Source organism: Babylonia areolata, chromosome 11, assembly GCF_041734735.1.
Source record: "Babylonia areolata isolate BAREFJ2019XMU chromosome 11, ASM4173473v1, whole genome shotgun sequence".
NCBI classification, from domain to species: Eukaryota; Metazoa; Mollusca; class Gastropoda; order Neogastropoda; family Buccinidae; genus Babylonia; species Babylonia areolata.
Window position 1 is genome coordinate 9,113,893 of NC_134886.1, and position 24,880 is coordinate 9,138,772.

General features: G+C 40.5%; 2 protein-coding genes across 6 annotated transcripts in view; one reads left to right on the forward strand and one right to left on the reverse strand.

Annotated features, from left to right (window-relative positions):
* The first annotated feature begins 57 nt into the window (after positions 1-57).
* On the forward strand, positions 58-15,076 carry LOC143287498 (protein RER1-like). 2 transcript variants are annotated; one of them, XM_076595526.1, is made up of 7 exons: positions 58-187; positions 1,868-2,052; positions 4,356-4,460; positions 5,090-5,192; positions 5,837-5,915; positions 8,022-8,157; positions 10,491-15,076. In XM_076595526.1, exons 2-7 carry the CDS (start codon positions 1,966-1,968, stop codon positions 10,578-10,580), a joined length of 600 nt encoding a protein of 199 aa, XP_076451641.1. In that variant the 5' UTR covers positions 58-187; positions 1,868-1,965; the 3' UTR covers positions 10,581-15,076. The 2 variants fall into 2 exon arrangements, with proteins under 2 accessions (XP_076451641.1, XP_076451642.1); XM_076595527.1 differs by having other exon boundaries at positions 73-187; positions 1,882-2,052.
* A 2,695-nt stretch (positions 15,077-17,771) lies between these two features.
* The window catches only part of LOC143287500 (uncharacterized), a 44,395-nt gene continuing 37,286 nt past the window's right edge, over positions 17,772-24,880 (reverse strand). For 2 of the 4 annotated variants that reach the window (XM_076595528.1, XM_076595529.1), the window contains exon 20: positions 20,202-23,088. In XM_076595528.1, the coding sequence (XP_076451643.1) occupies positions 22,867-23,088 (222 nt within the window). In that variant the 3' untranslated portion in view covers positions 20,202-22,866. Of the gene's footprint in view, positions 19,327-20,201; positions 23,089-24,880 lie in introns of those variants that run through there. The other 2 variants (XM_076595531.1, XM_076595530.1) reach the window with 2 other exon arrangements.

Consider the following 24,880-nt stretch of genomic DNA (forward strand, 5'->3'; position numbering starts at 1 on the left):
TTTGTGCAATCACTGGAATTAACTCCCTTCCCGACACAGCGCATGTCCAGCCGGATGTAAGGATGTGGAATCAATGTTTCCGTTTACAGCGAGGCATAGCAGACAACGTGGCTAATTTTTAATTTCTTGGTTTAAATGAATATGTGTATGAATTTGAGTGGCATGTAAATGTCTTTCATGATACCAGGTAAGTTTTTTCTTTTGTGTTTAAGATTTTTTATGTGTAATTTTTGCGTTTGCTTGAACATTGATGTCGTGGGCCGGTCCCGTTATCATGGCCGCTGCCATAGCCAGGATTTCGAGGAGCAGACGGCAAACAAATTTCACACAAATAAACAAATGATTTTACTCTGTTTTTTTCTGTAAATGCTGCTCTTTTATTTGTCCTTTTCTGCTATTTTTCAGTTTGTTTTCTCTTTCCCCATCCGGTCACCAATTAAGAATAGTAAACCTACCCAACCCCTTTTTCACAATTTCGGTCATGATATGGTTGGGAGGAAGGTGGCAGAATGGTTAAAACGCTCATCTGCCAATACAGTGTTCGTTAGGGTCGGGGTTCGATTCTTGCTCTCGTCCTTTCTCTCAGGATTGACTGGGGGAAATGAAACTGAGCGTCTTGCACGTACAAGTCAAGATAAACCGATGTTCCGTGTGCAGCACGCACCTGGCGCACTGGAAAAGAACCCACGGAAGCAAAAGCCAAAGGGCTGCCCTTTGGCAAAATTCTTCTTCTTCTTCTTCTTCATTTTCTTCTTCTTCTTCCACTTAATGACCAACATCAGTATGCTGATGAAAATTGTCATGTTGTGGGAGGTTGCTGTTGGGTGCAATTTAGCTGGGCTACCCAAGGATGTTCTGTTTACTGATAAAGGAGATGGGGCGCAGTCCACTGGTGTATTCACATCTCTAGCTAGGGCAATCCAGCTACCGTAGCTGTCCCCGGGAATATGGGAAGCGTAGGTCGTCTTGGATGTTCACACCAAGATATTTGATGGTATTTGGGAGGTCATTGATGAGAGAAGTAAGAGACAAGGGCTGAGGACCGAACCCTGGGGGACACCAGAGTTGACTGGAATGTATTCTGAGGTGACTCCCTCCACCACAACTGCTTGCTGCCTGTTCTCAAGAAAGCTTTTTCAGTAGAAAACACAAGTATCTTATACGCATGCACCCAAAGCCATAGTAAGCGCTTTGGGTTATGCTGCTGATCAGGCAGACATAGTGTAGGAGATATGGATCTGTCCAATGCAGTGATGCCTCTTTGAAAAACTGTAAGTGAAACTGAAACTTGATATGGTTACTTGCTAAGAATAAGATCATAATATATCCATGCAGTACTCAGGTGATCAAGGATTATCACAGCCAAATATTAGGCTTTAATCAGTTTTCTTACAAATAAGATTTGAGTTGTAATGACACTGGTATCATGGATTTTGTGTTATATGTTCTAGGTTCAGGAAACTTAAGTTAGCTTTTACCTTTTTTACTTTGATATTATAAATTATAAGCCATTTAAGATAATATATTTTTAGGTGTGTTTTCACCCTTAATGACGTCCATTGTCATATTGACTAAAAGCAGCAGTGAACAAAAGAAATAACAACAGTGTATACATATTCACACAAAGAAATATAAGAAAATAGTACTGGTACTTGATAGTTAGTATCCATGTGTATTAGTTTTCTTTTACTGTGTGCAAAAATGTCAAAATACATACAGTACACTGTATGTTATCTACATACTGTATTATGTTCTTGCTTATTTGTGTCTATAAAATGTAATGTAATTTTTGTAAGCATGATTATTAATGACATAGTCCATTTCACTTTGAAGAATATTAAATGTTGGATATTTTTTTCATTTTTAGCTGATGTTGTACAGCGTTGCTAAGGAGGTATCATCCATCAGGAAGTGATTACAAGCCACCCAGGACAATAGGACAGCCAACCAGGTGACGTTGGAAGCATGGTGGTTTTGGATGGAAAAGAAGCTGCGGCAGCAGCTCCATCTCAGCCTAATATAGTCGTCCGCTTTTTCAGACGAATTGGTGAAGTAAGTTTGCATTGCTATGTTAGAGTATAGTGTCAGTTTGAAGGTTTTTTAATTACAAATGCTCTCTGTCTGTGTGTGTGTGTGTGTGTGTGTGTCTCTCTCTCTCTCTCTCACACACACACACACACACACACACACACACACACACACACACAGAAGATATCACAAGTTACTGTTATTCTTTCTTTTTCTATTGTTTTAATTTAATGCTAAGCTAAAATAAGTAAGGAAGAGATGTTATAGCTTTTTGAACTGCTGTAGGAAAAATCTGTTTCAACATGAAAAATGTGTAACATTACTTATATTTTGAGATTTTTTTTTTATTCTATAAATTATCCATATTCCCTCTTTTGGTGTCATATACTGTACCATGTCAAACTGATGCAAACTAGGCCTATCGGTTTGCTCTGCTTGGCCAAATTTCGTGCGGCTAACAGTGAAAAGACCAGCAGTGCTGGCCCGGTCCGCTCTCAGCCAATCAAACGCCTCTAAAAGCTATTAGTGCTGAATCATTCCTTTGGCCAAGGCTGTCCACGCCATCTTGTCAGGTTTACGCTCTGTCTCATCTTACGCTTATTAAGCGTATTCATTTGGCCTTACTTTGCTGCATGCGGCTTGTCTGTATTGTATTCTTACATTCTGTGTGCTCGATTCGACTCGGCACCCTCGATTCATTCGTTTTTCTCTACCTCTAAGTCGATCCTGTCTTTCCTTTCTCTGTTGGGGGTCGGATTTTCGCTGGGTGCCTAAGCGCGGATTCCATGCCTCGTGTGCCATACCACGAAGGCAGGGATCATGATGCTGGGACTGAGACTCGGCAAGAGACTCTCCCAGGTCCGGAGCTCATGATTCCTCCTGATACGGACTGCGGCGATGCGTCTTTAGATGCTGATCGCAGAGGCGACTTTCATACCAGCAAAACGGTCATGAAGGGAACCGGGGGAAAGAGGTACGAGCGTCGCTTCCCGAGGTGTCCCAGCGTGAGGCAGGGAGAAGGGGGAGTGGCAAGTCCTCTCCTGGCGGTGGGGACTCGCAGCTAGGCGCGAACTCCCAAGGGGAGGCCGCGCCCGGCTGTTACCCGGGTCCCCACTTGGAGACGGCCCTCACGGGCCCCATTGTTGTTCCCCCTCCTCCCTTCTCTGTCGACCCCCCCTCCCCCACCTCCTCCTGGGGGGGGGGAGAAAAATTTGGTTCCGGGGGGGATCTCTACTTTGCCCACCCCGGGCCAAGCCACCCCACGGGAGGGGATTCGGGGCGCGTGGCAACCTGCTCTGCAGGTCTTCCCGCTATCCGGCCGGTCTCCCCTGCTGGGGGAGGCCCGCGCGTGTCAGGCGGTTCCGGGCAGTCAGCCTGCTCGTCTTCGGGCGGGACTGACACCCAAGTCGGACCTGATCTCCCTCCGACTTAGCCAGGTTTTTCCCTTCATGGGGGTCAAGGCGCCAGTGACCCTTGGGGTTCGGGTCACAGTATGGCTGGTGCCCACGGGTGGTTACCCCCATTCTACCCGTTCTGGGGCGCACCTATGGTGCACGCTGGGTTGCCGGGAGTACCAAGGGCCAACCCCTTGCCCACTCCCCACCGGACCCAACCCAGCACATCTCACAGGGTGACACACACAGCCCCGACAAGTGGGATCGACTTCTTGTCGGTCAGGTCGAGCTCCTCGACCAATATTGCCACTCTGTCCACAAATCGGGCCTCTGTCAACCCACAGGTGACCTCCACGGTCACAACGGCCTCCTTGTCAGGACCAGCGGCTGCTGAGGGGCCCTGCTCGGCCCGGGGGAGCTGCGGTTCCCACCTACCCAGCCCTCGGTCCTACAGGGAAATGTGTGGGTGTTTGTCCCCTCACAGCACTTGTGGGTCCCTCTTGCATCCAGGGATGCCCTCTCTGAGGTGTGGCACCCACCATACTCCTCCCATTAGTATTATCTAACAGTAGTGTTGTTACCTGTGTGCTTGTACGTATGTGGGAGTGTGTTCGTAGATGTGTGTGGTTGTGTATATTTTGTTTTGTGAGTTTCTATGCCTGTTTGAGTGTATGTGAGTATGTGTTTGAGTGCATATTTGTACTAATTATGTGTATATATTATGTTGCTGGAGAAGGGTGGAAGTGGGTGTGGGAGTAACTTGGAAGGGCAGGGGGGGCATGTGCAGTTGGAATTCTCTCTCTTCCCCCCCCCCCCACCCCCTCCCCCTCCCCCTCTCTCCCTGTCTGTGCATTCTTCTCTTCTTTTAAATATATCTTTCGATTCTTTTCTCTTATAATTTTCTCTAATGAAATTGATTTTCTTCTTTCTCAGCTTCATCAACATTATTTGGATCGAGTCACACCATTTACAGCTGGTCGATGGGTCTTCTGCTGCCTTCTCAGTGCTGCATATGTTCTGCGTGTTTACTTTTTACAGGTGAGTGTTTACATAGAAAATAAATATGTGCTCATGCAATGTGTGTGTGGAACCTACCATAAATCATTTTCTCCCTCTCAGCTTTTGCATGCTGTTAAGTTTCAAATGCCTTTTCAAAGAAAGAGGGTAAAGAAAACTGATAATGGATAGAGATATATTCATTTTGCAGTTTTCTACCAAACTTTATAATGTCCCCTGTTGGGCCTGTAAAAGTCTGACTTGAGGTACCTGTGTGCATGTAATTATTATATATGTCGTAAAACTTTGTGAATGTTAATTTAAAACATTGTTGTTATTGGAATATGTCTACAGTCAGAATGAAAAGGACTGACAGTTTTGTTTGTTTTTTTTTGTTTTTGTTTTTCATTCTTGGCAACTTGTCAGTGGACCAGTGATCATGTGAAAGAACACCTTTTTAAAGTATTCAAAAAGAGGTCCCAGTCAGATGAGAAAAGAAAAGATATTTGGTCCAAAAAAAAAAGAAAGAAAGGAGTTAAACTGTTGCTTACATTTCTATCAGTCAGCATTGATTTGAACTGTTGTTTCAATTCAGCTAATGTGAAGAGCAAAAGTAAGCCTGTTCTTACCAAAAAATCAAACAAGTTACAACAGATATTGAAATTTTCCAGGGTTGGTACATTGTCACATACGCACTGGGAATATACCTGCTGAACCTGTTCATTGCGTTTCTCACACCCAAGATCGACCCTGCTATCCTTGATGATAGCGACGGTAAGAATAATGTTTGGTTAGAATTCAGGAAGGCTTATTTTCCATTTTTATCATTTATGGTGTGTATGCACAAGAGTGTGGGTGTGTATACTTAGTTTACTTTATGTCATGTATTTCAGTTGGTCAGAAATGTGATATTTATAATGGTAATAATGCAGATTGAACTGGAGCACAGTGCACTGCACAGACTGGAAATTATTTTTAACAAGCAAATAAAATTATGATAAATTGAAAACAGATAGGAGTATGACATGCAGCACACAATCCAGCACATAAGCTGAATGCGCAAGCTTACACATACATACAGTTACATACGCACACAAGCACACAACATGCAAGAACGGTCCCACACCATCGCATGCACACACACACACACACAATCACCTGCACATATCCATGCATACATACACACACACGCAGCCTTTGGATAGTGTTTGCAGGTTTTGTTGGACTGCATTTGTGTTTGAATCTATACTAAAAGGCCAGTCTATTATAGGTTAGCAAAAGTGTACCTTTTTCATAACAGCAGCTGCATAAAGTTATAACATTGAATGATGCATTCAGTAAATTTTATTGAGAGCTGTAACTTTCAGTACATTTCTTTGGGTTTATATGTGATGTTTTTGTCTTTCTGTTTTATCCAGAGGATGGACCATCATTACCAACAAAGTCCAATGAAGAATTCCGACCTTTTATGCGAAGGTTACCAGAATTTAAATTTTGGTGAGTGTTGTTGTTTTCAGGTAATGTATTCATGAATATGATGGCAGTACCATAGATATCAATCTGCTTAGATTTTCAGTTTAATTACACTTACTTAACTGTGACCCAACTAGTGCAGACTCCGGCAGGGGTCTGACATTCCTGTCCTGTGCAAACTACTATTCGCCTATGCGGAGAAAACGAAAGTACTACACCCAATAACCTCCCAGAAGTAGGTAACCTCCCCTTTGTCCCGCTGGCTAGCACCCTCTTTTTCCGGCAGCCATTATGACTCCTGTTCCTGTGCTCTTCATATGGCTAAGTTTTTTCGTATTTTCTGTCTGTCAATTCTCTGGCGTTCTTGTTTTTTGTCAGATTTTGTCTTCAACCAGGTCACATAATTATATGGTTCAATTGGGAGATAGGAGAAGCCATCAAGCCTTCCGTTTGCCCCTTTGTGATGGTACCTACCAGGGCAATTACACAGCCCTGTCCCAGAGACACCAGGGACCTCAAGTCTTTTGTTGCCAAATGTCTACCATTCTATGCATAGGCAACATACCAGTGCTGTCATTTTTTGGCAACAACAAAAAAGTGGCAGGGGGAGCGCCCATCGCCTGTCAGCTCGCATGGTGGAGCTCTACAGTTCCGGATGTCACGCCTAAGGCAAGCCCAACATGGTGGCCTACCTCTGTCTCGTGCCAGTTTCCTTCAAACACATGTATCACTTCCACTATCGGCCGACAACCGATGTGGAAACATCAGATCAAACCACATGTGCACCTCCTTGCATTGACGCTCAACCGCGCTCAAATGAGACAACCCTATAAGGGTATGTGTTTCCTTCCCTTCCTTTGATTCAAAGGGCTCTCAGTAAAGTGTGGATTCAACACACCGACCCGATTTTCTTTGCACTACATTTATCAGCACAGCTGTGGTCCACAGACCTCTCCCACAATACAGCTGCGGACCTCTGTCTTCTTTGCCCGCACCAATATCCTTAGGTGACACAGTACACTCTACTTTCATCAAATTCTACTTCAGGAACATCTATCGCTATAGGGATGATGGCTCAAGAGGCGTTGCATCTGCAGTGGCAAGACATGGGTGCTGCCTACTGGAAAAACCCTGCCACCTTCATCGACTTCTACCTGACTGGGGCCGAGAGACGTCGCACGCCTGCGGGATGATGGCCCAAGAGGCATCGCTTCTGTGGTAGTTGCACAACAGGCTATCGCAGCACACAGACAGTAGAACAGGCGAGCCCTCCACCTTTTCGCGCTATTCTGCACTAGTTGGGTCACGGTTAAGTATGTGTAATTAAAAGGAAATTTTCTGTCTAAAATTACGTTTAAATAACATACTTACTGGGACCCAAATTTAAGACCCTCCCATCCTCCCCGCTTCCTGTTCTCCCTATTCACTGCGCTGGTGATGGCATATTGCAGTCAAAAGAGGGCGCTAGCCAGTGGGACAAAGGGGAGGTTACCTACTTCCGGAAGGTTATTGGCCGTATTACTTTCGTTTTCTCCGCATAGGCGGATAGTAGTTTGCACAGGACAGGAATGTCAGACCCCTGCCAGAGTCTGCACTAGTTGGGCCATGGTAAGTATGTTATTTAAACGTAATTTTAGATAGAAAATTTCCTTTAAACATAAATTTTGACAGTGTTTGGATTTGAGAGGAATATGATTGTATTGCTTGATTGAAAACTAATATCCAATGAATGTATGCTGCAGCTTAAAATAAGCATGTATGGAGAAATGTTTAGCTTGTCTCAAAATGAAGTCCAAATTTGCAAATCAGCTGGGTAGTGTAGGTGTCAGTGTTGAACATTAAAATGTCTGTCTGTATTTCACTAACTGCCAGATCTCAGTAGTCAAGTTCCTTGTGATTTTTCTGTTATTCAAATTCCATACAAGGAAAAATGAACAAAGTTTTTTTCAACAAACCAAAGTGACTTGCATTGAAATTATGCTGTATTTCTCCTGTTTAATTACTTGCTTTTATAACACTGTAAAAATTTTAGGTCCAGCTCACTTTCAGAATAGTGTTTCAGAAGAACAACCAACCAGAGCAATATTTTTTTTTACAAACAAATGGGATTGTGTATATGTGTGTGTGCAGGTACTCTGCTACCAAGGCGATACTCATTGGCATGATATGCACATTCTTTGAGTTTTTGAACATCCCTGTTTTTTGGCCAATCCTTGTCATGTATTTTATCATCCTGTTTACAATCACCATGAAACGTCAGATAAAGGTGAGTTGTGTGTGTATGTGGGGGTGAGAGGGGTGTATGTAAAGATAAGCTGCCTTCTAGTAAGGAAAGAAATAAGGTTAAGAATACCTTTTTCAGGTCAGGATTGGTGCACTGACCTTGTGGTTCAGCATACCACCATCTACTGGGATAGAAAAGTGTGTGTAGACTTCAATCAACATGAAGCAGTGGATTCAAAGAGATCATCCAAAGAAAAGAAAATTCAACACAGTATTGCCACATGTTTCAGGGAAAGTAACTTGGTGAAAAAATGACGAAGAATAAAACGTATTGCAGTCACAGACCAGAACAGGATTAGAATGCAATAAGTACTGGAGTAATTTTTTTGTGCCTTTTTGAACTTGTTTTTCTTTTCGGGCTTCAGATATACAAACAGCAACTTTGTGTTGTCCTGTGTTGTTTTTTTTATTCTGGGTTTTTTGTTTTGTTTTGTTTGTTTTTTTGTTTTGTTTTCTCCCCCTTACAGACATGGTAATTGTGCACAGATTTTTTTTTTTTTTTTTTTTTTTTTTTTTTTTTTTTTTTTTTTAAATTTACTGATGGTATTTGGTGTTCTTTGTGAATGAAATACATTAAAACAAGAGAGGCAAGGCCTTCAAGACTCACTTGTCACACACTTAAAAAAAAAAAATCTAATTGTTAAAATGTGTTCTGTATTTGTTATTATAAAGCTTCGGGTTAAAAGAAAAAGAAAAAAAAAGTCCTAATGGCAGATTCGAACCCCATGTGATCGGGTGAGAAGAAACTGTCTTACCCATTACACTATCGGGGCTCCTTAGCTGACGTTCAAAAATATAACATTTAAACATGCTTTTTTTAAAGGGCGATAAATCGATTGCGGTATTCGCAGTGAGAACGCTGTTTAAATCATATATATTATTCTGGTGTATCTTGGGCATTCAAAAAATCTTTAAGGGCAATTAAAAATTCTTTTTAAGTCCACGGTAAAGGAGACGTGGCTATCCCCACAATCACACTGCAACATTTAGCCGTTTTCTCTGGATCTAGATAGATGTACAAGTTTAGTTACACCCGGTTGACACGGTCAATTCAGTTTCTCTTTTATGTTCATTATAGTTTTAAAGTTGATATGAAAATTGAGTATTTTGTTAAACTAATAACATGTAGAGCCAAGTACAAGTACTTCGAAACGTCGTATGAAGTGAAAAGGACTTCATTTTGAGAAAAGTCAAGACTGGAAATTTTTACGTTTCATCAATTCAGGGGTATTAACTCGCATGGTTTATTATTTTTAACTTTGAATTCCAACTGATTCTGTGGATATTTTTATGGCAGTTTGGGGCATAATCCAGTAAGTGATGAGGCATTCACATATCTTTCTCTGAATAAATATTTAACGGTCTCCTTGTCCAACTTTCCATCACATGTTGTTGTGTATTGTCGATTGAATATAGGATTGAACGGACAGGTCAACAACTTGAAACAAAATGGCGTTGTTCGCGAAGAATATGAGCACGCGCTTTGAATATCTATAAATATGTGTACGCAATTGATTTTTGCCCTTGACCTTCAGGGCTCAGCCAATAGATCTATAAAGTCCAGTCATCGTATTGATTTTAGTATTTTCCGAAAAAGACCACTTGGGCGAATGAACATAGTGATAGCCCTGTACATTGAGAGTAAAACACACAAGCTTTTCATGTATTGAGTATAATTTCAAAATGTAATGTTTAAGATGAGAAAGATCAGTTTAAAGCAAATTAAGTCCCATAGCATTAATTACAGATTAATTTCCCTTTTTTACTATTTGCACCAAAGACATGCAAAATAATTATAACTTCCATGCTTAGCAAAAGAAGTTCCTGTTTGAACAAAAAATGATAAAAATGACTGCTCTTGTTGTGTCAGAATATCAGATGAAAGTGCCAAGTTTAGAGAATAAAAAATATATAAATATAACAGTAAAATCAGTTTGCATATAATTTGGCTTCTTTTTTATTTTTTTGTGCCCATCCCAGAGGTGCAATCTTGTTTTAAACAAGATGACTGGAAAGAACTGAATTTTTCCTATTTTTATGCCAAATTTGGTGTCAACTGACAAAGTATTTGCAGAGAAAATGGCAATGTTAAAGTTTACCATGGACACACACACACATACACACACACACACACAACCGAACACCAGGTTAAAACATAGACTCACTTTGTTTACACAAGTGAGTCAAAAAAAACAACACACACACACAAAAAAGACCCTTATTAATGTCATAGCAAGTTGCATGATTTCTGTTATATTTTTAGAAATAAAACATGCACGACTTCAGGGGTTGGATGTTGTTTTTTTTCTGTTACAGCACATGATCAGGTACCGGTACCTACCTTTCTCCCATGGGAAAGCAAAATACAAAGGGAAGGAGGACTCAGGGAAAGTTGTCTCCTCATAGGTCATGGCTTCAGTTTCTGGCACACCTGGTACCTGAGGATGGATGTTTTGTGTTGTGTGTTGTTGATGTTGCTGCCCTGATTTTGTGTGATGGTTCACAGCTTTTTTCTTTTTCTTTTTTTTTTTTTTCTTCCCCACTGATTTATTTATTTTGTTGTTGTTGTTTTTAAAGGGGTGAGGTGGAAGGAGGATTCCCATTACCATAACCTCTTTCACTTTACAATTGTTTGTAGAGTGTTCACTATCAGGGTGAGATGTGTGAAATATTGAAGCTGTATATGAAGGCAAGTTTTCTTTTTCAAATGGGTTCTTTTTCTGATATATACAGACAAGTATAAATAAATCTTTCGAATGACTGTAAATGAGGATTTTTATAAAAAAAAAAAAAAAAGAAGAAGAAGAAATTATAATGCACATGTCTGATACATAAAATTTGGGTTAATCTGATGTCCCAAATTTGGATTGAATTTTGCCTTTTTTTTCTCACCACCAACAAACTAAAGGCATTGTGTTTGGCTTGATGACAGATAGTGGTGAAACATGTACAGGTGTATTTAAGATAAAGAACTTTTATGAGGTCATCAACTAGTTTACCCACTCAAACAGTATTTTGTTAGAAGAAAAAGCTATTTTCAGAAGAACCGCAACATTTTCAGAACAATTAGAAAAGAGACCAAATTTTTGAAGAACCATATATACCAGTGCCACAGAGTGGTGCAAAACCTAGTTTGACAACAGCATTAATTAAGGAATAAACTTGACCACACACCCTTGTGAAGAACCTGCCATTTGAGATTTGAGATAAGGCAGCATCACAGCATGTGAGCCTGTAATGATATGCTGCGTTTTCAGGTAAAACATCCGTTGGACAAGTGGCCTGTCTTTGTACTCATTTGGGTCTGTGTGAACTAATAGTTCCAAGATGACAGCCCTCAAAAAAGTCTGCATTGCCTATAACACAGTCATGATCAGGTTTTGATAAGACGGGATGTATGAGTTACCTCATTCTTTAATCACTGTGCACCAGTGTGTACTTTTTCTTTATCGGTTAGAACTTTGAAGATAGGAAGATGTGCAGCAGTTGCTGGGCAAACAGGCAGCAACTGCTGCACATCTTCCTATCTTCAAAGTTCTAATCAATGAAGAAAAAGTCTAGGAAATGAGGTCCCAGGTTTGACTCGGGGGATCAATGTTTTTATTTAACCCTCCACAAGACCTTGTGGTGGTGTGGGTGCTAGTCCTTCTTCTGAGACAATAAACTGAAGTTATGTGTGTGGCATGTTTTTGGCACACAGCAAAGAACTCACAACATAAGCCCTGTATATACCTTTTTCTTTTCACTTCTTTTTTTTTATTTTCTTTTTTTCTCTTTTTTTTTTTTTATCAACTCTGAAAGGTAGAGCAACCCAAGTTTTGCAGAAAAAAGGGTTTTGATTTAAGCGTATGATGAAACAAGCGAAAGGTCATGAAATCCTGTAACTGGAGTGATGTAGATATATATAAATGTACACATGAGAGAGTTACATCAACATGTTTATTGTCAGTCTTCTCTTGGTTTTTACCTCTCATTGTTGTTATCCAGGTCCTTTCTGTAGGGATTAAACAGTAAATCGCTCTGTATTGTACACCCAGGGCTGGGCCTATAATCAATCATAGCTTGACTCACAAATTTCAGCTCTGGCTGTTCATGTGTACTTGTATTCAGACTTACTGGTATAAGTTGCATGGAAGTGTCTGTTAATTCTAATGATTCCTTCTCGCATTGTTTTCTTTTTATTTTGGGGGGCAGGGCAGCTACCACTGAAAACATTGAACATGGATGATAAAATGTACAATTGGACGCATTCATTTTGAAGGCAGAGGTCATTGTAGCATTTTAAAATGTGCACAGCCTGAACGGGACCAGGGTGATCAATGTTTTTCATTTGTCTGGAGTGAGTGCTTATGTGTGCCTTTGTGAGGAAAATCGAGTGTCAATGTTTGGTATGTGCTTGATTTGGGCTGTAATAGCTCTGTATAATATGTGTGTGGCTCAAGGAAGGTGATGGTGGCTTGAAGAGTTGTAGTATATCTAGGGCAGACCAAGTTGAAGCACATTTGCAGATTATATTGCACATCGTTCTATTTAAATGCTGAGTGTGGCATCTTGTTTTGTTCACATATTGTAATCTCTTGTAATGGAAACAGGCAGGAAAGCTTTCCTTTTTAATAAACAGTGGTGGAATTGCTAAAGGTCAGTCTTGTCAAGTCTTTACTTTTAAACACTTATGAATAATATTTACAACCCTCTGAATGCCTGTCTAAATCAGATTTTTGTTTCTTTGATGCATCCACTGGAGCACAGGTTAAGCAGCTGTTTTGCTCACAAGCAGCAGTATGTATCTGCCCCAACTCCCTCCCACTCCACCTTCCCCTCCCACATGGTCAAGATGCATGTCATATCAGGTTGATGACACTGTTGAGGGTGTAATGATCTGCTCAGACTGGGGCCATCATTGTGTTACTCTGTTTCTGAATTTCTGGCTTGTTGCTCTGTTTTTGATTTACTAGGCTTGTTCTCTCTGGTCAGTGGAAAATGTCACAGAGAGAGAGAGAGACTGGTGTCTTTTGGGATTGGAGTCAATGTTGTGTGTGAGATTTTGTATGCATGAGTCTGTCAGCGTGACAGTACTTAGCTCAGATTCTGACTGTGTGTGTGTGTGTGTGTTGTAGCAGTCGTTGTGTCAGACTTTGACTCTTTGTCATTTGTTGTATTTAATTGCATTTGTAATGAAAAGCAGATTATTCTGAGAATTTTCAGTGTGTGCATAGAATGGAACGTAGATCATCTTCAGTATTTGTTATATGTGCATATAGATGAAAGTTGATTATCTTCAATGTGTCTTTGTTAAATGCATATTATGGAAAGCAGATTATGTTGAGAATTTTTTTGTTTATGCATGTAATGGAAGCAGCACATCTTCAGATTCATTGCCTAACACATTTTCCCCATCACAGAAGTTTCTGTAATTATATCTGAAGCTGCTAGCTTAAGTGGAAAAAAACAAAAGTAATTTATTTTTCACACCATTTGATTGAAAACAAATTAATGTTAAAGCAGTGTCAGATTCAGTTACACACTGATAAGCTTGAGTTTGTTTTTGGAGCAAAATGGCATTTGTTTTATTTATAGGTATGTGTAATGTTGTGTGCCCATTACAGTAGCATCTTTTCCTCTTTGCAAATGATAGTGGGACGATATGACATTTTTAGTTTGAAAGAACTCTTTCACATGTTTTGGCTCAAGCTGTATTATTCATGGTGAACTTATATTTTAATGATGGAAATAACGTTTTTGGATGCCTTCATTAAATTATTTTTCATGTGACTTTTTCTCTTCTTTGTTTTTTCATTCGAGTGTGAATCCAGTTAAACAGGTTTTCTTTCCCTATTTGGCAGATAGTAGATCCACACTCCTGTGATTTGCAGATGATTTTGGATGTGTTAAAGATTATTGTGATATTTTAGATATCTTCACTGGGTTCTCTGGTTACAGTTTTCTCTTGTAAGTTGATGCATGATTTGTTTGTGTGTGCATGATGCTTTTGTTATATTTTGTTTAGATTAAGTTCAATTCATGAACTTGCTGCTGCCACATGGAGTATTTCAGTGAAATGCTCCCCTTCCCACAATTTCCTTCTTTATCATGGATGAAATAATAAAGTGTGATCACAGACACATTTCAGCGTGAAACAATTAAAAACTGGCTGTTGAAAAAAATAAGGTTGTATGGATTTTTGACTTTTTTTTGGGGGGGGGGGCGGGGGGGGATAACGAAGGGAAAAAATTACTGTATTGAACTTGTGTGTATATATGTGGTGCTGTTGCCTACAGTTGTTTGTTTGTTTGTTTATTTTTAAATGCTCGAGTATTGTTGGCTAGATTCAGACCACTTGATTAATCTAGGTCTGTTCGTATTCTGTGTTTCAGCTTGCTATACATTATAAAGCCACATTTCCAAACCATGACAGCAATTTCTTCAGTCATCAGATGAGCACCTAATTTATGTGTAGCTTATATAGATAGATATAGTATGATTGCATTTAAAGTTTCATTCTTTGGCATATTTCCAAAGCTACTAGAATCCATGAGTTCCAAAATCTTTTGCAGTATGTGGATTGTTTTATGTCCTTTTATGATTGTCTCTCACTCCCCTCCTCTCTCTCAGTGTTATCTAAAATGACAATTTCTTTCTTCTTCTTTTATTGTTGATTTACCAATCCTGGTTTATATTTGTCTAGGCTTTACTGCTGTCTTTCTCTGCTTGATGGTACCTGGATTATCATGTGGCAATATTGTGTGCATGTTTGTGTGTGTGGAAGTGCGTGCATTTTCCAAGAAATATTGCCTCCACTCTCTTTGGAAGTGACAAGTGAATCTGGTCACTGGTGTATGCAATTGTGTATTCAGAATAAAGGAATTAAGCACTGTTTATTTAATAAATTCTGATGATAACAATGGTATCTACACAGATGTTACGTTTTCATGAATCATGAAGAACGTATCTGGGGGGAATAATGAAAGTTATCTTTGTGTCTGCATTATGTGTGCCTGTGTATTGTGTGCTTGCTTCGTTTACATTTCTTTTCTACTGTGCCTAATATTCATGTATGATCCAAAAAGTTTTCATTTGAGAGTTTATATTCATCAGCCCAGGATATTTGAATATCAGTTTTGCAGTTTGTATGCAGTTATCGTAGACAAATTATCTCTTTTTTGATATAAAAGTGGTTGGCATCAAAGACTTTGCTGAAGGATGTAGGTTCAAACCATAAGTTTGTTTATATAGTACATGAGAGAAAGTGTGAAAGCAGTGTGGAGAGTTTATTTTCAATCCTGGACTGTGTCATCAAACCTTGGAGTTGTTTTAGAAGAGGTCAAATGTGGTCTCTCTTAAGAGCACTTCAGTACAACTCAAAAGACGGGCAGCTGAAGTGTGGACTTGCTTGATAATGTACTGTGGAGAACCTCCAACCAGAGAATAACAATAAGCAGTTTTGAGAAGACACAAACTCTCAAGTGAGAGTTCAGGTTGCGTCACCAGACAGGAAGTGATAAATGCAAGCACCGTGGTAGAGTTCCTTGTATTTTGACAAACAGGCCTGCAGAGAATGTCAGTGTGACCTACATGGATAGAAGTGGGTTTTGTGTCATGGAAAGGTGGTCTTTTAGACTTGATCAGCACTACTTTGGTTTTCGCATCATTCAGATGAGGCTAGTTTGTACTGATCCAGGTTTTAACTAGTGAATAGCATGTCTGTCAGATATATCTCATTGTGGGACTGGCTGCTTCTTCCAAGGAGAGATGAGAGTGCTGTAGGCACAACTGGAAAGACACACTTGAATGTTTTCCACTTCATGGATGTGTCCCTTAGGGTGCTGCTGTATTCCTCACCAGCCCTGCAAGTGTCCGAGTCTCTCAGGGCTGGTTGACAACAAGATATGAAAGAAGTAGAGACTGGAGAAGTAGAGACCTGTCAATTGCCTCAAGTATAAATAAATCTGGAGAGCAATTTAATTTCATTGGCATTTATTCCCTGCTCTGATCAGGTGGTATCAGTTTTGATTTCCCTCCCATTTCAGTGGGGCCTGTGGCGAGTTCATGGCGAACTTTTATGTCAGCAGATTTTCAAGTCTTGACATTGGGGGAACATGCATGATGGTGATCTCTCTCCTCTAACACAGTCCATCTCCATGACAAAGTTATGACAGGAATTCTTCTGAGTGGGGGGCTCAGCAGTCCCGTGTATCAAATCAGAAACTGCATTACTGAACGCAACCTAAGTGACCTGACAGCAGGGCAGATTCTCCTCTGGTGTGTGGTCTCATGGCAACTTGACATTGATAGATCCCTGTGAAATGCTGACTACAGAATGAGGCTGTGATTGAGGATCTAATTGTGTGGATAATGTCACCGAGAGTACAGAAGTTTGAACAGCACAAGTAAATAAATGAAGCAAAAAATTATTTTTAAAATTTTAGAGTCATTCTCCGAGTCCATGAAAGGCTGAAAATTAAAACATCAGGTCAGTTCTGGAATAGGTCTGGCTTTCCCCCTTTACACAACGATCCTGGACACAAGAGGAAGAACTCAAACATTTGCAAGTAATTGAAACATAGTTTATTACATCACATACCGCAATCATAAACTTTTGTTAACATGTCAAGTTAAACAAACAAACATCAGACCTGAGCACTACAATGTTACACAATCATTACATTATGCATACCAATATTAAGCACCAACTCCACCTCGTGAATGAGAGATGTAAAACTTTCACAGCAAAGGAATGACTTTACAAAGTGTGCCATACAGAATACAGATGCCAGCCCTTCAGAACTCATTTTGAAACAATTTGGGGGACATTAATTTGGAATTATGAGGGAACAGAACACTCATACTGTCTGTAGCATTGACTGATTGGTCACTTAATGTAGGTTCACTGTAAACATACACGTGATTGGCTTGGGCTCAGAGACTAGTAGTGTGACTCACTACCCCACCCCACACTCAGTACAGCACATGCGGTGTGAAATTACCAAGTGGCTTAAAACAAGAAAATTGGTGGGTGACCCTTGCAAGTTAAAAATGAACTTGTAAAAAAGTTGCATGTGCAAACATAACATTTTTTTAGTAAGTGAAAAAAATTGTATCCACTGTTGTGTTTTCAAATAAAAAGCTTACCAATACTGTTAACTTAACACAAACCCAAACACTGGTCAAACTTGTGACAATGAACCTTCACAGTATTTGACACAACAGCTGGGATAGTCCGTGTTGGTGATAAATACGATGGGGGCAATAGCCGAGTGGTTGGACTTTCAATCTGTGGGTCCCGGGTTAGAATCTCGGTGACAGCGCCTGGTGGGGAAAGGGTGGAGATTTTTCCTATCTGCCAGGTCAACATGTGCAGACCTGCTAGTGTCTGAACCCCCTTTCATGTGTATACAAAAACAGATCAAATACGCATATTAAAGATCCTGTAATCAATGTCGGCATTTGGTGGGTTCTGGAAACAAGAACATACCCAGCATGCACACTCCTGAAAGCGGAGTATGGCTGCCAAATGGTGGGGTAAAAACGGTCATACAGGTAAAAGCCCACTCATGAACATACGAGTGAACATGGGTGTTGCAGCCCACGAACACAGAAGAAAAAGGTGATACAGACACCGCCCATGAACGCAGAAGAAAAAGGTGATAAATACAGACGCCACCAAGTTGCACAAAACGGATCACTGAGGTATTCATAAACATATTGGTATATATACAAGTAGTCCTCCCAAGGATATATCAAAACACAGAAACTGTTTCTCAAAATCAAATGCTAATTACAAGGCTTACATACAGAAACCTTTTTCTCACTGCTGTTCAAAGACGAGAGACAACTGGGACATCTCTTACAGTTCTGTAGAGCTCTTCTGATGAGACGAACAAGATCCTTCATACGGTGTGCATTTGCCACACATTTGTAGCCTTCAAAAATGCATTTACCCTGGAAATACCTGCTGAAAAGTGTGCGTTCGTAAATAAATGAATCTTTTAAATAAATGAATACAATCTCTTGCACTGTCAGGAATGGTGCTGTAGACTGCTCAAGATTTTTTTTTAATCCCCAAAATGATGAAAATTGATGAAGCACCCAATCGGATCTGCTCCCTGAACTAATATATAAACTAATCAAACACATGCATGTACAGAGCATGGCATACAAACTGTGTAGAGTGACGAAGATTTCATTTCAATGACAGAACAGAAACCCAAAACGAACTGAAATCATACATTGCACATGCACTCATACACACACACATCCAAAAAAAATCAACAAAAAACATCTCACTCTTTACATAACTACAAGTTAAGAAATATCACAGCTGTTGCTAATTTTGTTCACAAAAACAATGAAAACGAGTATGGTTGTTACAGATCTTTGTTAGGGAGACAAAAACAATACATTCTTGCAACTGACTGCACCAAAATACAATCTGTACAAAAACGAGAAAAGTCGCTAGTTACATCTACACTGCATCAACATACATTTCCAAAATAAAAACATCAATTTTGATAAGTAACACACGGTCACAATCCACCATTTTATTAAACAATTTTCAGTGTAATCTTTTATTCCTGCTGTGTAGTCAGTTTTCAAAGCAGCAACAACACATATAAAAATAATTGTCAATGCTCAGAGTTCATACCGTTGGTACAATCGTTCTTTATTTTGTCTTCATAACCTGTGCATAACTTTTGACCACCATAGTCAATGTAACTGATAACATCAAGTCCAAATCTCGCATAAACTGAATTTTTCCTTCGCCTCTGGAGTAGTGGACAGTGTGCTAGCCTGTAGGCTAACGTGATAAAAACATGGTCCCATGTGCAGCATGCAATTTGTGTGTATAAAAGCATAAAAATGAGAGTTAAAATTCTGTTGTGAAACAAATTTTCCATGGGTACATAATAAATAGATGCATACAGAACCAAAAAAATGTGGAGGAGGTAATACCCGATAATGTCAGAACGCTCCAAATTTCACACACACACACAAATCGTTTGATCACAAAGCTTTACGTTATGATACAACAATATATATGATACAATGAATATGTATGGATGCAATGTTGAATGCTGCTGAGTACTTATTGATGTCACTGCTATCGATGGGAATTCCTTTTGGCACTGGACGTTGACGCTTTCACCACAGCATCCTGAAATCAGTCAGTCAGCTCTTGTCAATTGAGCCCACCCCACCACCCATCCCCCATCCCCACTCTCTCTGTCTCTCTCTCTCTCTCATTTTTCTCCATTCTGAGGGCTGAATAAAGAAGACAGAAAAAAGCAATTGTTTACTTATTCTATTACCCTCAGAAATAAAACTCGTTCAACAATATCCATTCTTCTCTCTCTCTCTCTCTCTCTCTCTCTCTCTCTCTCTCTCTTAATCTCTGTCTGACCAGCCAAATCATTTCATTCTTTCAAACTTAAAAACAAATGTTCACCAGTCCAATATTTTCTACAGCACAATGAACCAATGTATGAATGTTTTCACTATGTAACATTCCAGCGTGCTATTTAACCTTCCCCTTCCTAATGCTGCATCATTATTTATCTCCTTCATGGATTTTTTTGTTTGTTTGTTCTTATCCAAAATAATTAATTTGAAACAGGATCACTGCTAGACCTTTGATACACTTTCTTTTTTCTTTCAAAACAAAAAAGTTTTGAAGTTGGTTAAAAGGTCTTCAGAATAAAAATTTGTGAAAACATTTCTTGAATAACACATTTCTTCTGGGTAAATTACTAAAAAGGTTGAAAATGATCATTGAGGACCTTTTAGGCTACTTTTTTAAAAAAAAATTTTATTTTTTATCCTGCATACTTCCAATTTGCAGATTAAAGTTTTCACTCATGTAAGTTTTCTTTACTCATCAATAGTGACACACTCTGAAAACACAACAATCTGAAAACACATAAAATCTTCATTTTATAAGTAACCAAACTGAAGTTATATAAACTTGTCTTATTTACCAATGAACGCTATTGTGCTTTATCATTTTTTTCTGTTTTTGTTTATCAAAGAATTAAAAAATAAAATTGTTTTAAACAACACAATAATTTGTTGTCAATATCAAACATTACTGGAACAAGAAGCTGGGAAAACAGAAACAAACAACACCAGTAATGGCAGTCACTCAGTTAACGGGACAAAAATACAATTGATCAGTACAGAAATGTTCAGACAGCAAAGAGGAACAACAGCTATACCTGGTTCAGAAATAAAGCAAGCAGAACAATATAAGTTAATAAAAAGCATGGAAAAAGCCAAGCTGTACAGTAGCACCAACATGTTTCTTGTCCTTCAATTCCTTCAGAAAATCCTCCGTGTCACACATTCACAAACTTTTTTTGGGGGGGAGGGAGGGGGGGGGGTTCTGTTTGTCATCAGAGGTGAAGAGCCTTGGTAAATCGTTTCTTGCCATGTGTTCATGATATTCTTTATCATGATGTGTGTTTGTGTATGTGCTCCTTCAACAATGAAAGAAAATTTTCCTTGAACGTAACAGCGTTTGACTGCTAAAGGAGTACTGTGTCTCTTTCACCGCCATAGGCATCTTTAGTCGATAGACAGTTCACCACCATAAGCAACTTTGACAATGAGGGGTCATGAGAAAAGGAACATTTTTCACACTGTAACAATGCTTGACAACTGTAGCCAACTTTCCTGCCCAGTAGAACCCCCCACCCCCACCCCCCACCCCCCTTGTGCCAAGTTTGAAGAGAAAAATTGACTGTGTTTTTCTGACATGAACTGAATCCTGTGACTTAAGAGTGTCAAGTCTAAAATTTTTGGCACTGGGAGGCAAATGCAAGAACATATATTTCTTTCACACCACCAGTACAGAGACAAACGCTCAAGGCCATTACAATTCCCTGGCAAGCATAGGGAAACAGGTAAGCATCAAAGCCAACAGGTGAACATCACACTGACACTCTATCACGCAAACATTTACCTTCAACACCACCAGTACAGAAACAAAGGCTCAAGACCATTACAATTAGCCTGGCATGCATGGGGAAACAGGTAAGCATCAAAGCCAACAGGTGAACATCACACTGACACTCTATCACACAAACATTTACCTTCAACACCACCAGTACAGAAACAAACGCTCAAGGCCATTACAATTAACCTGGCATGCATGGGGAAACAGGTAAGCATCAAAGCCAACAGGTGAACATCACACTGACACTCTATCACGCAAACATTTACCTTCAACACCACCAGTACAGAAACAAAGGCTCAAGACCATTACAATAAATGTGGCATGCATGGGGAAACAGGTAAGCATCAAAGCCAACAGGTGAACATCACACTGACACTCTATCACGCAAACATTTACCTTCAACACCACCAGTACAGAAACAAACGCTCAAGGCCATTACAATTAACCTGGCATGCATGGGGAAACAGGTAAGCATCAAAGCCAACAGGTGAACATCACACTGACACTCTATCACGCAAACATTTACCTTCACAAGCAGACTGTTATCTGCATCCCTACACAGCACTGAAATGTTTCCACTAATTTCATCTCCGCAAGACTGCATTCACTCCTTTCAAGTGTCTATGCCCTGATGTATACATCTACTCTCATAAGCATCAGTCTACAATGTCCATGTGCACAGAGAGACGTAAGTATGTATCTCCTCTCACATACAGCTCTACACTGTCCCAGACAACAGTTCTACAGGAAAGTTTATCATCCCATCATCATCATCATCTTTCATGTTTCTACTTCTTCATATGTTTTTATTTGACTCATTTTACAGCTTGCTTCTGCTTGTATTATAGCGGAATTTAAAAGGAAATTTTCTTCCTAAAATTACATTTAAGTAACATACTTACCGTGACCCACTAGTGCAGACTCCGACAGGGGTCTGATTCCTGTCCTGTGCAAACTACTACCCGCCTATGTGGAGAAAATGAAAGTAGCTACGGCCGATAACCTTCTGAAGTAGGTTACCTCCCCTGAATTTAAAAATAAATTTCTATAAATACTAATACAAAAATTACTAAAAATAAAACAAATCTATCATTATTTCATTGATATCATCATCATCATCATCATATTAATCACTTTCATCGTTACCATCATCATGATATCAAAATCCTGATTCTTCTCAAAGTGAGCAGCTAACATCATCAGCACCTCCGTTTGCCCACAGAAGCTGACAGTAACTTAGTAATGACTGTTGCCAGAAACGGATGGTAAGCAGCAGCAGGAGTGGGGGGTATGGATGGAAGCCTTTCCTTGCACATACTTGACCTGGGATGGCTTTTTCTCCACCTCCACCTTTACTTGCCTACTGCACAGCTGACAACTAAATACTACAGCTAGAATAGTGGATAGTTCACAGCAGCTGGAGTCGGGGGGTATGGACGGAAGCCTTATTTTGAGATATGGTGCTTTCTCCTACACGTACTTGGCGCATGCTTTCTCTTTCTCCATCTCCACTCTTTGCCAACAGAACAGCTGGCAACTAAATATTACTGCTAGAATAGTGCATGGTTGGCACTGGAAACAGCAGGAGTTAGGGGGCTGGGGGGGGGGGGGGGAGGGGGGCGTATGGACAGAACCCTTACTTTGAGATCATGGTGCTTTCCCCTACACATACTAGGCATATGCTTTCTCTATCTCCACCTCCTCTCTTCACCCACAGCACTAGCTGACAACTAAACATTACTGCTAGAAAGTAGAACAGTGGATTAGTGTTAGTAGCTGCATGAAGGCTGGGGGGGGGGGTATGGACGGAAGCCTTACTTTGAGGTGGTGGTACTTTCCCTGCACGTACTTGGAGTGGGCTTTCTCTTTCTCCACCTCCGCCCTGAGCTGTGCCAGCTGCTGCTTGGTGTCCACATCCGCCTGCTCCGTGTAGTCGGCCAGCTTGCTCAGTGTGTGACGGCTCGCCTGTGTCACACAGTGCACAGCCACCGTAAAGCTGGTTCTTTTGTTTGGGTGTTTGTCTATTAGAGCTGTGACAGGCATGATAGCCAAGTGGTTAAAGCGTTGGACTTTCAATCTGAGAGTCCTGGGTTCCAATCTCCAAGGTCAACGTATGTGCAGGCTTGTGCCTGAGCCTCCTTCATGTGCATACACAAGCAGGAGATCAAATATGCAAGTTAAAGATCCTGTAATCCATGTCAGTGTTCAGTGGGTTATGGAAACAAGAACATACTCAGCATGCACACACCCTGAAAACAGAGTATGGCTGCCTACATGGCAGGGTAAAAACAGTCATACACGTTAAAGCCCACCTGTATACTTACAAGTGAACATGGGCGTTGCAGCCCATGAACGAAGAAGGAGAAGAAGAATTTGAGTTGTTTGTTTATTGTTCATCAGTGTCTGAAGGTTACCCTATTTGTCTTTTTTTGGTATTTATTTATTCATTTGACTTGTTTGTTTATTTATTTATTTGTTTATCAGTACCTGAAGGCTTGCCTGTCTCACACAGGGGCACCACCATAGTGCTGGTTCTTTTGTTTTTGTATTTATTTATTTGTTTGTTTATTGTTTATCAGCGTCTAATGACTCACCTGTCTCACACAGTGAGCAGCCACCATAAAGCTGGTTATTTTGTTTCGGTATTCATTTATTTGATTTGTTTGTGTGTGGCTTTTTTTCTTTAATTCATCTTTTCATCTAATGTAATCTTCTTCAACCATAATGGATGGGCAACCAGCCGCCGTGGCGAAGTGGTTAGCGTCGCGGACTGACGGCTGGGAGGACGCGGGTTCGAATCCCAGCGGAGGTGGGTTTTTTTGGCCCGTGGCCGGCTCCTACCCAGAGATGAGTGTGCTGTGGGCTTAAATAGGGAGACTGGGACCACACAGTCGAGTGTCATCCACTTCAAGGATGCGTCTTTGGGTGTGTTGCTCTAATTACCTGACCAACACTGCAAGTGTCTGTATCTCTCGGGCCTGGTTAACGCCGGGATATCATTATGACAGGAAGCGTAGAGTACAGCCTTGTCACGTAGTCCCAAACCAAAATTGACCTCCATAGCAACATCGTCATCATCATCGTCATCCTCCTTCTCCTTCATCATCATCAATATGAACAAAATAGTCTCAGAGTCTGTGGCCTTTCATGCCCTGCTCTCATGGTGACCTCAGTTTCGATACCCCTCCACTTCCGTGCTTGGGGTGAGTCCTGTCAATGTCGTCAGTGTCGGCAGATTCATGGGGGGGCTGTTGTTTGAGGGACATGGTGGCGGTCTCCACTCTGGGAGAGACGCTCACTCAGTCTGGCTCTGCGACTAAGCCATTATTGTCGTTAGTAGGGGGCTTAGTAGGTGGTGTCCTAAGTACGTTAAAAAAGAACAGGCACCACTGAACACCACCGAAGTGACTCAGCAGCAGTGCAGGGTCTCCTCTGGTGTGTGGCCTCCAGGTGACCTAACATCGATGGTTCCCTGTGGACTGCCGACGCTGGAACTGCGACGGATGAACCCGGGTGTAGCCGTGTAATGGGGAATCTAAATGAGCGGCATGGGAGTAATGCCACTGAAACAGCGCAGATTATGGGGCAGCAAAAAAAAAAAAAAAAAAAAAAAAAAAAGGATGGGCAGAAAAAAAAAGTATACAACCAACAGTACCACATAAGTGAATGTAATCTAAGTTGCATCCCAATGGAGATACAGTCTTACACTTTCGTTGTTGGCATGTGGTAAAGCAGAAGGCATTGTCCAAATTCAAAC